At 36.1% G+C, this 14,499-nt stretch overlaps 1 protein-coding gene across 2 annotated transcripts; it reads left to right on the top strand.

Annotated features, from left to right (window-relative positions):
* Positions 1-2,885: 2,885 nt before the first annotated feature.
* Positions 2,886-13,965, top strand: HLX (H2.0 like homeobox). 2 transcript variants are annotated; one of them, XM_072140091.1, is made up of 4 exons: positions 2,886-3,841; positions 8,246-8,419; positions 8,902-9,086; positions 12,628-13,965. In XM_072140091.1, exons 1-4 carry the CDS (start codon positions 3,388-3,390, stop codon positions 12,973-12,975), a joined length of 1,161 nt encoding a protein of 386 aa, XP_071996192.1. In that variant the 5' UTR covers positions 2,886-3,387; the 3' UTR covers positions 12,976-13,965. The 2 variants fall into 2 exon arrangements, with proteins under 2 accessions (XP_071996192.1, XP_071996193.1); XM_072140092.1 differs by lacking the exon at positions 8,246-8,419.
* The last annotated feature ends 534 nt before the right edge of the window (positions 13,966-14,499 follow it).

Below are 14,499 nucleotides of genomic sequence, written 5' to 3'. Positions count from 1 at the left end.
TAAAATACTATAACATTCTTGATATAAAACAATATATTATAATAGTCTAAAATAAGTGTACTATATGGTGTCCGATAAAATATCAGCATCAACATCATGTATTATAATAAAAAATAATTGTTTATAGCCTAATACATTATGATAATATAAAACTGTAGTAAACTATAGATATCACACTATAACATACAGTGATATAAAGTAAAAAATTCTGAAATTTTATACATAACATACTTATAAAATAAAATAATCTAATCTACATTGATATAACTTATGGTCACTTAATATAATATAACGATGTTTCTTCATCCTGGGAATCCTGTAGTGAGATGATGCGATTTCTTCCTCTTTTCTTGCAGGGCTCTGAGTGTCATCACAATCTCCTTCAGTCACGTTCACACATGCAGTAGCGGTACATTACCGCAGCGGTCGCTTCTCTGAGCCTCCTGCGCTATTTCTGGGGCGGATTTGCGTCACTGGCGCAGGTTGAAGATGAAGATATTGGAGGAGGAAGCGGCTCAGTTATTAGAGAGGAGATTCTGCTCCTTCTCCGGAAGAAATAATCAGCGCTGACTGCTCCTAAAATACCGCAAGGAGCTAAGAATAACCCGGGAGCAGGAAAGGAGCACAAACAGGATGAGCCGGGAGAGGAGGCCATTGTTCACACTGACCCGGCTATTTACAGCCTCAGTTAATTGAGTCTTATTATGATGATGATTATTATTATTAATCATAATACATAATCAATCATAGTGTTTGGAATAGGAGGGACGGAAAGCGAGAGAGAGAGAGAAAGAATAGAGAGATAGAAAGAAATAAGGAAAGAAAGAACGATAGAGAGAAAGAAAGAAAGAAAGAAAGAAATGAGAAAGGAATGATAAAGAAAGAACGAACGAAAGAAAGAAAGAAAGTAAGTAAGAAAAAAGCAAGAAAGAAAGCAATGGGGTAAATGAGTAAAAGTAAAGTGAAAGATAGATATAGCAATAGATAGAAATAAAAATGTAATAGATGATTTAGGACATAGATGGATAGAAAATATAGCACTGAGATATATATAGATAACATATGAGATAGATACATTATAGATAGAAAGATTTGAGAGAGAGATAGATGATGGATAGGTAGATATGTTACATATATATATGAAACGGACATAACAATTTAATATACATAGATGATATGTATATGTATATATGTATAGATATGATTTCATTTGGATAGATTGGAGATAGATACATAGAAAGATAGACAGATGGATTGATAATTGATATGAGAATTAAATGGATAGACAGACATGAACAAGAAAGATAATAGATGATTCTGATTATAGATACATAGGTAGATATGATCTAAATTAGGATGATTGATGGGTAGATGTTAATCAAATTGCTTATGCAATAATAGATAAATAGAATATATATATATATATATATATATATATATATATATAAGAAATCAAATCCATAGGTTGATGGATAGATAGATAGATATGAGATAGATAGATAGATAGATAGATAGATAGATAGATAGATAGATAGATACATATGAGATAGATATGAGATAGATAGATATGAGATAGATAGATAGATAGATAGATAGATAGATAGATAGATAGATAGATAGATAGGAGATAGATAGATAGATGATAGATAGATAGATAGATATGAGATAGATAGATATGAGATAGATAGATAGATAGATAGATATGAGATAGATAGATATGAGATAGATAGATAGATAGATAGATAGATAGATAGATATGAGATAGATAGATAGATGATAGATAGATATGAGATAGATAGATAGATATGAGATAGATAGATATGAGATAGATAGATAGATAGATAGATAGATATGAGATAGATAGATAGATAGATAGATAGATATGAGATAGATAGATAGATATGAGATAGATAGATAGATAGATAGATAGATAGATAGATAGATAGATAGATAGATAGATAGATTTGTAATAGATAGGAAGAAAATAAGGGGAAGAAACATTCTCAGATAATAGGTAGATATCAGGTAAGTAGCAGTTGGGTGGATACAGATATAGATACTTCCATCTGCTCCTCTTTATTCTCGTATCTTCTCATAGATGTTTCGTCTCTGAAGACTCCAGTTTTCTTCCATCCTCATGATTTCTTTCTCCTGGTTATTATTCCGCACAATATTAATAACTTGATATTAAGGTCATTAGAAATTATTACCATTCATTGCGTAAAAAAGACATGCGGGAATCCATCTGGAAAGTCAGTGATTACACAGCAAAGTCGCATCATATAATCATATAATGCAATAATGACGTCACGAAGATGTATCTATAGATCTAATATACTATACAATAACACCCTGATATAATATAAGACGATTACAGAACAATATAATAATATTATACAATATCCACACACAATAATAATACAGCACAATACTGTAACATAACAGTAAAACAATGACACACAATAACATAATAATAGAATATAGGAGGATAATCTAATATAATAATATAACACAATACTATAACTACTATAAAACAACAATACAATAAGAATATTATATAATTAGAGTATAATCTAATATGCAGATTGCATCCATGAGGATGAGTCCATGATACATTGTAACAAACCCTCAGGCCTCTCCGTAGTGTTTTGGAACATGACTATTTGTGACCCAGGTTTAGGAACACTGTGATTGGCTCAGGGAGGGAAAGTGGGCGGGGATGTTAGTGTAAGCAGTCCCATAGATATAACTGTGTGCTGGGCGGGGCTGGAGGTAGAAGGGGAGGGCCTTGCTTATTGGCTGGGCGGGCGGCCAATCAGAGAGGAGGGGGAGAACTCTTGTACTATGCAAAGTTCCAAAGTTTCAGCCAAACTTTTGTGCAGCTCTGCCTGAGCTGTGTGTCCTCTGCCTGCACCTCAGCCTCATCCAGGACTGCTGTGGGCCTAGCCTCAGGAGCTAACACTCCACTCCACCAGATCCAGGACTGCTGGGGGCCTAGCCTCAGGAGCTAACACTCCACCAGATCCAGGACTGCTGGGGTCCTAGCCTCAGGAGCTAACACTCCACTCCATCCGATCCAGGACTGCTGGGGGACTAGCCTCAGGAGCTAACACTCCACTCCACCAGATCCAGGACTGCTGGGGGACTACTTTCAGGAGCTAACACTCCACCTGATACAGGACTGCTGGGGGCCACATTGACAGCTGGGGGCCACATTGACAGCTGGGGGCCTATTCTCAGGAAATTATACTCCACCAGATCCAGGACTGCTGGGGGGGGGGGCACATTGACTACAGGGAGCCCATCATCTTCCAGGACTGCTGTGCCTCACCCTCCAGGACGAAGTGACACCAGGAAGAGTGCAAGCTCTTGAGCCCAGCCTGGAAGATGTATACCACTGGGCTGGCTCCCTTCTATGCAGCTTCTCATTTTAATCTGTGGTCTGCCTATTGCTCTGGGGGTGCAGGACTCCCCCCACTAGACCCTGGGAAGAAGCCCTCCTTCTGCATTGCTGACATCCTTCATGTTGGGGACCCTGACAGCCCCCCAAGTTCCTCTGGCTTGGCTCCTCACCTGGGAATCATCCACCCTGCACAATACCAGCCAGCAGGGTCCCCCCTGAGACCCACCCCAGTCACCCCAGACTCTGCTGCTGCCTTCCACCCCAGGCTCTCCCCCCTGTCCCCCTACCACCCCCATAGATCACTGTGCAGTAGAGACCCCAGGATACAGCAGGGCAGCTCCCAGCCTGCCCCCTCCAGCAAGGACCTCAAGTTCGGAATTGATCGGATCCTGTCCACAGAGTTTGATCCTAAGGTGAAAGAAGGAAACACACTGAGAGGTGATTACAGGGTGATTATACAGTGACAGCTGTGACGTCACATCTATACATGATATAAGCTATGCATGATGCCTGGATATTATATGCAAATTATATTCACTAATATATGCAAATATATTGATAAATGTACGTGACAGCAGCTCAGAAGTTAGCGATGTCCCTGCAGATGTAGCAGAACCGATCTGATTATTACATGACACTTATAATGCACCAAACTTTGAGCACCGTTACATGTGCACACAGCGAGCCTGTATGGAAGGGTTAATTATGCAAATAAGATCGGTGTATTCATTTATACCGTGTATATAGTAATTAGGGATCTGAGGTCAGGACAATGACTATTATAAATAAAATACTACATTATACATTATTATACAGTACTGTATCCTACTATAGTATATAGCAGTGTATTATACTGTACTGTACATTGCTGTACTATATACCATACTATACTACACAGTGCTTTAATATACAAGCCTACACTATAGTATATAGCAGTGTATTATACTGTACTGTACTCTACTATAGTATATAGCAGTGTATTATACTGTACTCTACTATAGTATATAGCAGTGTATTATACTGTACTCTACTATAGTATATAGCAGTGTATTATACTGTACTGTACATTGCTGTACTATATACCATACTATACTACACAGTGCTTTAATATACAAGCCTACACTATAGTATATAGCAGTGTATTATACTGTACTCTACTATAGTATATAGCAGTGTATTATACTGTACTGTACTCTACTATAGTATATAGCGGTGTATTATACTGTACTGTACTCTAATATAGTATATAGCAGTGTATTATACTGGACTGTACTCTACTATAGTATATAGCAGTGTATTATACTGTACTATGCTCCCTTATAGTATATAGCAGTGTATTATAGTGTACTGTACATTGCTGTACTATAAAAGACTATACCATACTATACTAAACAATGATATAACATGCAAGGCTACACTATACTATATAGTCATGTATTATACTATACAGTCATGTATTATACTGTGCTGTGCTCCACTATAGTATATAGCTGTGTATTATATTGTACTGTACAGCAATATAGTATATAGCAGTGTATTATATTGTACTGTACAGCAATATAGTATATAGCATTGTATTATACTGTACTGTGCTCCACTATTGTATATAGTAGTGTATTATACTGTACTCCACCATAGTATATAGCAGTGTATTATACTGCACTGTGCTCCACCATAGTATATAGCAGTGTATTATACTGCACTGTGCTCCACCATAGTATATAGCAGTGTATTATACTGTACTCCACCATAGTATATAGCAGTGTATTATACTGCACTGTGCTCCACCATAGTATATAGCAGTGTATTATACTGCACTGTGCTCCACCATAGTATATAGCAGTGTATTATACTGTACTCCACCATAGTATATAGCAGTGTAGTATACTGTACTCCACCATAGTATATAGCAGTGTATTATACTGCACTGTGCTCCACCATAGTATATAGCAGTGTATTATACTGTACTCCACCATAGTATATAGCAGTGTATTATACTGTACTCCACCATAGTATATAGCAGTGTATTATACTGCACTGTGCTCCACCATAGTATATAGCAGTGTATTATACAGTACTCCACCATAGTATATAGCAGTGTATTATACAGTACTGTGCTCCATCATAGCATATAGCAGTGTATTATACTGTACTCCACTATAGTATAAAGAATATAGCAGTGTATAATACCAGTCCATATATATCCTACTGTCTTACTATTGCCCTACAAATCCCATCTATTCAATTTTACTAGGGCTTCTAAGTTCCGATGAAAACTGGATAGAAATATTTATTTTAAAAAAAGGTACAAACAAAAGGTATAAGGCATAAAGAAGGTGATGAGTGAGGAGATCCAATACATAATGTTATTAGTAGCAGAAACAAAGTAACAAAGAAGAGGAAATAAACAAAAAAAGGAAATACACAGTCAAAACAAATAATGATAGTGATGAGTAATAATAGCGATTGTATAAAGGAGGATTAGAGGAAAAATAATTAGGATATTTACAGATAATATGTTTCTATTATTAGATCATGTAGAATATGGGGCAAATTGTCTATCAATGTCTATATGATAATATGAAAAACGTATATAAACGTCATATGATCAATTAATTTATTAGAAAAATTCCTATAATCTAAAATCTAATATTTGGCCTGTATATCCTATACATAGTATAAGGTAATATATAAAGAGTAAAGCCCCTGCTCTCTGTATAAGGAGAGACCCCTGCACTCTCTGTATATCTATAAAATCGCAGCGATTTTTTTTTAGTAGATTCAGTCTAAATAAGAACGAAACTGAAATTGGTTCCGATCATTTTTGTGATTTCTCTAGGGGTCAGTAATGATAGACTCCCCCTCATCACAGAGCACATCAGTGCTAGAGTTCAGTCACATCCCCTCCTCAAACTCCTGGGGGAGAAATCAGCCTCAGTTGCGTTGTTGAATGATTATTATAGCAATATTATTTTTTATATATATATTTATTTTTATATATTCTTTTCTAACTTATTTTTTATTGGACAAATAGTATAATTATTTTTATATATTTAATGTAGCTTTATTGTTATTAGATCATTCATTGTGATCACAGAATTATTTTTGATATATTAATTCTCAATTCTTTGTGAATAAATCTTTAACAGAAACTAAATAAATTTTACAGATAAATAGTGTTATAGAAAATGACAATACACATAAAAATGTACATGTCTCAAAAATGTATTTTTTAATCGGGACTATATTACAATAATTATCATCAGGCTCATAATTAGTCCAATAATTAAAATAATATTAACATTAATATCAAAAATCACAAAACAGCAACATATAGATGATAAAACATATATAATATAATTGTTATTATTATTATATAATTACTTTTATTATTACACCATTAATTGGGATACAGGGTAAGGTCAAAGCTGGGGGGGTACAAACTATTAAAAAAATTTATTGTAAGGTCCAGGGGGTTGTGTTTTGTATAGAAAACATGAGATTGATAAATAGATATGAGATAGAATGATGATAAATAATAGATAGATAGATAGATAGATAGATAGATAGATAGATAGATAGATAGATAGATAGATAGATAGATAGATATGAGATAGATAGATAGATATGAGATAGATAGATAGATAGATAGATAGATAGATAGATATGAGATAGATAGATAGATAGGAGATAGATAGATAGATAGATAGATAGATAGATAGATAGATAGATGATAGATAGATAGATAGATAGATAGATAGATAGATAGATAGATAGATAGATATGAGATAGATAGATAGGAGATAGATAGATAGATAGATAGATGATAGATAGATAGATAGATAGATAGATAAATACAGATATGAGATAGAACGATGATATATGATAGATAGATAAATGATAGATGATTAGATAAACGGATAGATAGTGGTTACATACAGAATGATCTGTTATGGGATTCCCTAATTACATACAGAAGTTGTTCATTATATATAGATGTTCAGTTAAGGTGATTCAGTGGTTACGTATAGAACATATTTTATATGCATACAAAAAATATATCGATGTTTCCTTGGCTCAGTGGTGTAGTTATGGAGTCTAGAGGGGCTCATTAGTTAAATGCAGAACACATAACATACAGTGCATTTGGGTCTATGTCAGTGGTTACATACAGAAGATGTTACATATAGGTTACTGTTATGTCAGGGGGTTCAGTGCTTACATACAGACGTTACATATAGGTGGATGTGATGTCAGGGGGCTCAGTGGATATATACAGTACATATTAAATATAGGTTGATGTTATGTTAGGTGGTTCATTGCTTACATACAGATGTTACACATAGGTTACTGTTATGTCAGGGGGTTCAGTGGTTACATACATCAGATGTTACATATAGATCGATGTCGTGTCAGGGGGTTCAGTGGTTACATACAGAATATGTTACGTATAGGTTGATGTCGTGTCAGGGGGTTCAGTGGTTACATACAGAATATATTACATATAGGTTACTGTTATGTCAGGGGGTTCAGTGGTTACATACAGAATATATTACATATAGGTTGATGTAATGTCAGGGGGTTCAGTGGTTACATACAGAATATATTACATATAGGTTGATGTCGTGTCAGTGGGTTCAGTGGTTACATGCAGAATCTGTTTCATATGTGGCTGCTTTGTCGGGGGCTTAGAGGAACTTATTTGTGGTCTTGGGGGCTCAGTGGTTACATACACAACATGTAATATATATATATATATTTGCTGTTTGCATACAGAACATGTTACTTATATGTGGGTGTTGGGTCCAGCCTATAACAGAGCTCTGTCCTTTCTGACCACAGATCTGACCTCACTAATCAGCTCAGGCCGCCAGTCAGGGGTCCATGCCCCCCACATGCAGTCCACAGCCGGACAGTTCTTCCTAGATCCCCTTACAGAGACCTCCTCAATCCTGGGGCAACTAAATACAAGCCAGAGGAGCTCAGTGCAGCAGCAGTTCCAGGACACCTTCCCAGGTACAACTCTCCCTCTTATCATTAGTCCTATTTGTAGTCGTAGTCGCTTTGAACGCTTTGAACTATTTTAGATTAGAGTCTGTTACATTGTATCCATTGCCACATTGAGAAACCATGAATTAACCCTTTCACCGCATCACAGATTCCTCCCCCTCCCCCTTATGAATAGATGAGAAATTAAGTTATTAAGTAGAGAGTCTTTGAGGCTTCAATACCCACACACCTTATATTTTGAAATATTATATAATTTTTTTTATTTTTCTGGATAATTATTAACGAGTGTTTATAGATTTATATTTTCTATTTCTGTTGAATTAAATATGTTATATCTATTGCTTATTTTTGTTTGTATGTTCTTTATTATATACTATATCCGACTACATGATATATATAGCTGTGCTGTACATTAGTATATTATATTTTACAGCTTGCATTATAGTCACTGGCTTTAGCATGTTTTTTCATGTTATGTCCCCCCTCAGGTCCCTATGCAGTCCTCACCAAGGACACCATGCCCCAGACCTACAAAAGGAAGAGGTCCTGGTCCAGAGCCGTGTTCTCCAATCTGCAGAGGAAGGGGCTGGAGAAGAGGTTTGAGGTGCAGAAGTATGTGACCAAACCTGATAGGAAGCAGCTGGCAGCCATGCTGGGGCTCACTGATGCCCAGGTAATAATAAGACTAACCTTTACGCATATAGCGCCATCCTATTCCGTAACGTATTACAAATCATAGAGGAACATATAGAAAGAAAGTCCTACATTACAGAGTACAAAGAGTCATATAGAACAATAGAAGTGAGGGCAGAAATATACAGGATAATAGAAATATTACAGAAGGAATGAAACTTAGATAATGTTATATGGAGGAAAGAGGAAACTGCGGGATTAAGACATCATTTTCTGTTCTTGATTCCTAAAAAAAATCGATCTACTCAAATATCTTTCTAGTATTCATCTGTACCTGTGTATCATATCTATCTATCTATCTATCTATCTATCTATCTATCTATCTATCTATCTATCTCATATCTATATATCTATCTATCTCATATCTATCTATCTATCTATCTATCTATCTCATATCTATCTATCTCATATCTATCTATCTATCTATCTATCTATCTATCTATCTCATATCTATCTATATATCTATCTATCTCATATCTATCTATCTATATCATATCTATCTCATATCTATCTATATCTATCTCATGTCTATCTATCTATCTATCTCATATCTATCTATCTATCTCATATCTATCTATCTATCTATCTCATATCTATCTCCTATCTATCTATCTATCTATCTATCTATCTATCTATCTATCTATCTATCTATCTCATATCTATCTATCTATCTATCTATCTATCTATCTATCTATCTATCTATCTATCTCATATCTATCTATCTATCTATCTATCTATCTATCTATCTATCTATCTATCTGCTATCCCATATCTTACTATACATGTATCATAAATCTATTATCTATTTCCTATCTTTCATTCTTACTTTCTGTTACCTATCTATCTATCTATCTATCTATCTATCTATCTATCTATCTATCTTATGTATCTATTTTATATTGTCTACCTATCCTGCTGTAAATGAGAGTGGTTATAACATTATAAAGGGTTAATTGGGTTAATGATTGAGAGTAATCTTTTTATTCGAATTATCTAGCTCCTGGACATCTGTCTAATGACACATTTTATGTATTCTATTTATCTATCTATATCTATCTATTTGAAATAGGTTCAATTTTCTGAATATGGATTAAACCCACATTTACTTCATCTTGCACCCTTGTAGTGCTGTTTCTTTCTGGAGTGTCTATATATCAATCATTTATAGATCTATAGATAGAAGATAGATATGAGATAGATAGATATGAGATAGATAGGAGATAGATAGATAGATAGATAATTATATATATACATCATTTAGCTGTTTATCATCTATTTATCACCTAACTATCTCCTATCTATCTATCTATCTATCTATCTCATATCTATCTATCTATCTATCTATCTATCTATCTATCTCATATCTATATATCTATCTCATATCTATCTATCTATCTGGAGCCGAAACGTCGCTGTCACAGTTGCTCACTATGGAATAAAGACACTTTTTTACTTTTATCTACAACGGAGTGCTGCCCGCTTTCTTTATACTATCTATCTATCTATCTATCTATCTCATGTCTATCTATCTATCTCCTATCTATCTATCTATCTATCTATCTATCTATCTATCATCTATCTATCTATCTATCTATCTATCTTCTATCTATCTATCTATCTATCTATCTATCTATCTATCTATCTATCTATCTCCTATCTATCTATCTATCTATCTATCTATCTATCTATCTCCTATCTATCTATCTATCTCATATCTATCTATCTATCTATCTATCTATCTATCTATCTATCTCCTATCTATCTATCTTCTATCTATCTATCTATCTATCTATCTATCTATCTATCTCCTATCTATCTATCTATCTATCTATCTCCTATCTATCTATCTATCTCATATCTATCTATCTATCTATCTATCTATCTATCTATCTATCTATCTCCTATCTATCTATCTCATATCTATCTATCTGGTATTTATCTATCCATATTTCCATCTCTACAGTCCCCCCCCCCCCCCTGTAGATGGTAGTGGTGTCGCCCTGATTATTGGGTTAAAGTGTAGATACAGTTGCAGTTATAGGGAAATGGGATATAACAAGTCATATTCTGCTGCTGGTGACTGTTACTTGGAAATAGAAGTTTCTCCGCGTCTTCTATTGAGCAATTGTGTATTGAGGGGAAGTGAAATCAGGTTTTTGTTCTTTGTAAACGGATTGATGAGATGTGAGGAGGGATACAGGAGGATCTGCTGCTCTTGTGGTCGCAGTGAAGCAACTTTACGGTTTGGGCATAAAACGAATTGAAAGTCTCAGGCAGACAAATCCTTCTGTGTTACCCAATGCAGAGTCCGGGTGGCCATATTATAGGGGGGGGGGGGGTCATCAGAAAGGGGAACCTCCACCCCCCATCCCCAAAAATATAGAAAAACCTGGACTTCTGCTTTCTTTTCTTTTGCTTCCAATGAATAATCACCTCAAGAGGTCACCCCATATCTACTGAAAATAAGGAGTGACCCCAATCCTGAAAGAGAGGCGGGTGACCCCATTTCTCTGTAGCTATAAGGTTGAATGACCCTTATATTGCTCTATAGAGATATTTTTTGGGTTGTTTGGGTGTAGGGTTAACCCTATGTTTGCATCAGTAAAATCATAATCACGAAGGTGCATGTATAGGGCGAATCCTTTATGATAGGTGACCCCTGTAAGTGCAGACCCCATTAGTAGGGGACTAAATAAGAGAAATAGGTAACCCCCGTCCAATATCAAAGTGACCCCTTTATTGCAGATGTGAACATATTACGGGGTAACTCAAAAAGAATAATCATTTAATATATCTCATATCTATTATCTATTTATTATCTATGTAGGGTGTTTCAGTAATGGTAATGACCCTATACTATAAATATAAATATATAGGAGTGTCCTTATCCTAGAAGGGGTAATATGATCATAAAATGGGACTCTCTTTAGCAGAGATGACCCCATTACTGCATAACCCCATTATATAGGGACTACCTACTTATGTAGGATATTGGGGGGGTCACACTTCAAATCATAATTCCTGCATGAATTTACAGTGGGTGACCCTAGTCCTTGCAGTGGGGGGCACTTTATAGGAAGCTTATACCCTGCACCCCCAGATCCTTCCCATCCAGCCAGTTCTGTATAGACCCTGTTAATTATCTCATCCTACTGGGGACACTGTTGACCTCTTTAACCCAGTCCTGTCCCCTTGTTGGGTTGAGTTTATCTCCTTCTATTACAGCATGGATATCTTATCAGACAATGAGACACATACCAGGCTGCCAGCATTGTGCCAGGGACTGCTTGATCTAAGGCACCATCGGGGTTCCTGGGATGGAAGCAAATGCTGGGAGTTGTTGTTGTCATTTGCAGAACTGTAACTACTGGTCTATTCACACTTGCGTTTTTTTGTATAATCATGTATATGCGTTTATTTATAACAAAACATAAAATCACAGCAAAGTGATGCAGGATTTATAGATGGACTTTTAGGGACTGGTTGCACGTAGATTTATGGCATTTTCTCTGTGTCCCCAGGTGAAGGTCTGGTTCCAGAATAGACGCATGAAGTGGAGACATTCAAAAGAGGCCCAAGCGCAAAAGGATAAGGAGAAGGAGGACAGTGAGAAGTGTGACGCCCCCTGTGGTGGAGAAGTGGACATAGACAGGAGCAATAGTCCCTACAGATCTGATGGGGACAGTGACTCCAGTGACTCTGACCTGCTGGACATGATGCCCAGTGACAGTGAAAGGACTGAGAGTGGAGGTCCTGAGCCTCAGCAGACCAGTGTCATCATGTCCTCCTCCAGCACTGACCTCCCCACCACACAGCAGGCTGCCCCCTGTCCAGAGACCCCCAACCCACAGAGCCCCCCTTTGCATTAATCCTAAAGACTAATGATGGGACATTGAGTGATGGACAATCTCTACTCTGCAGGGGACATACTGTGAAGATGTCTGGGCTGGATCATCAGTGACCATCACTGGGGACAGGGGTCTGTGCCCCCACCATGAGCCTCCAGTGCACCCAGTGACTGCACTAACTATTGGCAGGAAGAGGAGCCAAGGTCGTGACCTGTGTCCACCAACAATTGCATCAATTTCCAATTTTACCAAAATCCCCATTTTAATTAAGTTGAATGAACATTTAGTATTTACAAAGTTCATAGCACAGGACGAATTAGCACATCTCCAAAATATTTACACAAGGTGGTGGCGAATTATTCAAGGAAATGCATAATTGATAAAGGAAATTAAATTGTCATGAGATAAACAGAGAGAATATGGAGGTAAAACTGCGAATCATGAAAAATTCGGCAAATTCGGCTCAGGAGATTGTTGTGTATTATGAAGCCATGTTTGTCACGTACTGATAATGAAGCTGATCTCTAGATCTTGGGATCCTTGGTTCATCCTCTGTTGCTCTATATACACCCCCTAATAGAAAATTCGGCATTAGCAAACCACCGAATTTTACCGAATTTCCACAATATGGTACTTTTATAGTTGAAGGAATTACTTAAAATGAATTCTATAAGTTTCTTGAATGGGGTTTAGACTGATGGAGCTCATCTACTATCAGTTACAAATGCTTATAGATTGTGCTGGGACTTGCAGTTCAACATTCACTTCGGAAACAGCCTGTGTCCTGCAGTATTGTCGCTGACTTTCCTTAAAGGGGATGTCCGGGAGTAGGGGATAAATGTTGGTGCAGACAGAGGACCATCTTCTCTTCTGTACATGGGTACAGTCACTGATGCCCCAGTGTGTTCTGCTGTCTGATGCCTCCTACAAAATGTGAAGCCCCCCTGCCCCTGTATTGCCCATAACATCAGCCTGCACCATGCACTGAAAATACTGTAAATAAAAGATTTATTATGGTTTTCGATCAAGTGAGTTTATTCTTTACAAACGAAAAATGTATTTATCTGTATAAATGTATATACAGAATTATGATCCGGACATCGGGAGATACATTCATTTTCACTTATGACGATACCATGATAGAATTCAGTGGTTTCTTGAATTAAGTAATAATTAGTTGTGTGGATAGATACTAGATTAAGTAATAGATAGATAGATAGATAGATAGATAGATAGACAGATATAAATAGATATGACATAGATAGATATGAAATAGATAGATAGATAGATAGACAGATAGATAGATAGATAGATAGATATGAGATAGATAGATATGAGATAGATAGATAGATAGATAGATAGATAGATATGAGATAGATAGATAGATAGATATGAGATAGATAGATAGATAGATAGATATGAGATAGATATGAGATAGATAGATAGATAGATAGATAGATAGATAGATAGATAGATAGATAGATAGATAGATATGAGATAGATATATAGATATGAGATAGATATGAGATAGATATGAGATAGATA

The sequence above is a fragment of the Engystomops pustulosus genome, chromosome 3 (assembly GCF_040894005.1).
Source record: "Engystomops pustulosus chromosome 3, aEngPut4.maternal, whole genome shotgun sequence".
NCBI lineage: Eukaryota > Metazoa > Chordata > Amphibia > Anura > Leptodactylidae > Engystomops > Engystomops pustulosus.
Note: the sequence above shows the minus strand (reverse complement) of the source record. Positions and strands in the feature narration are given on the sequence as shown.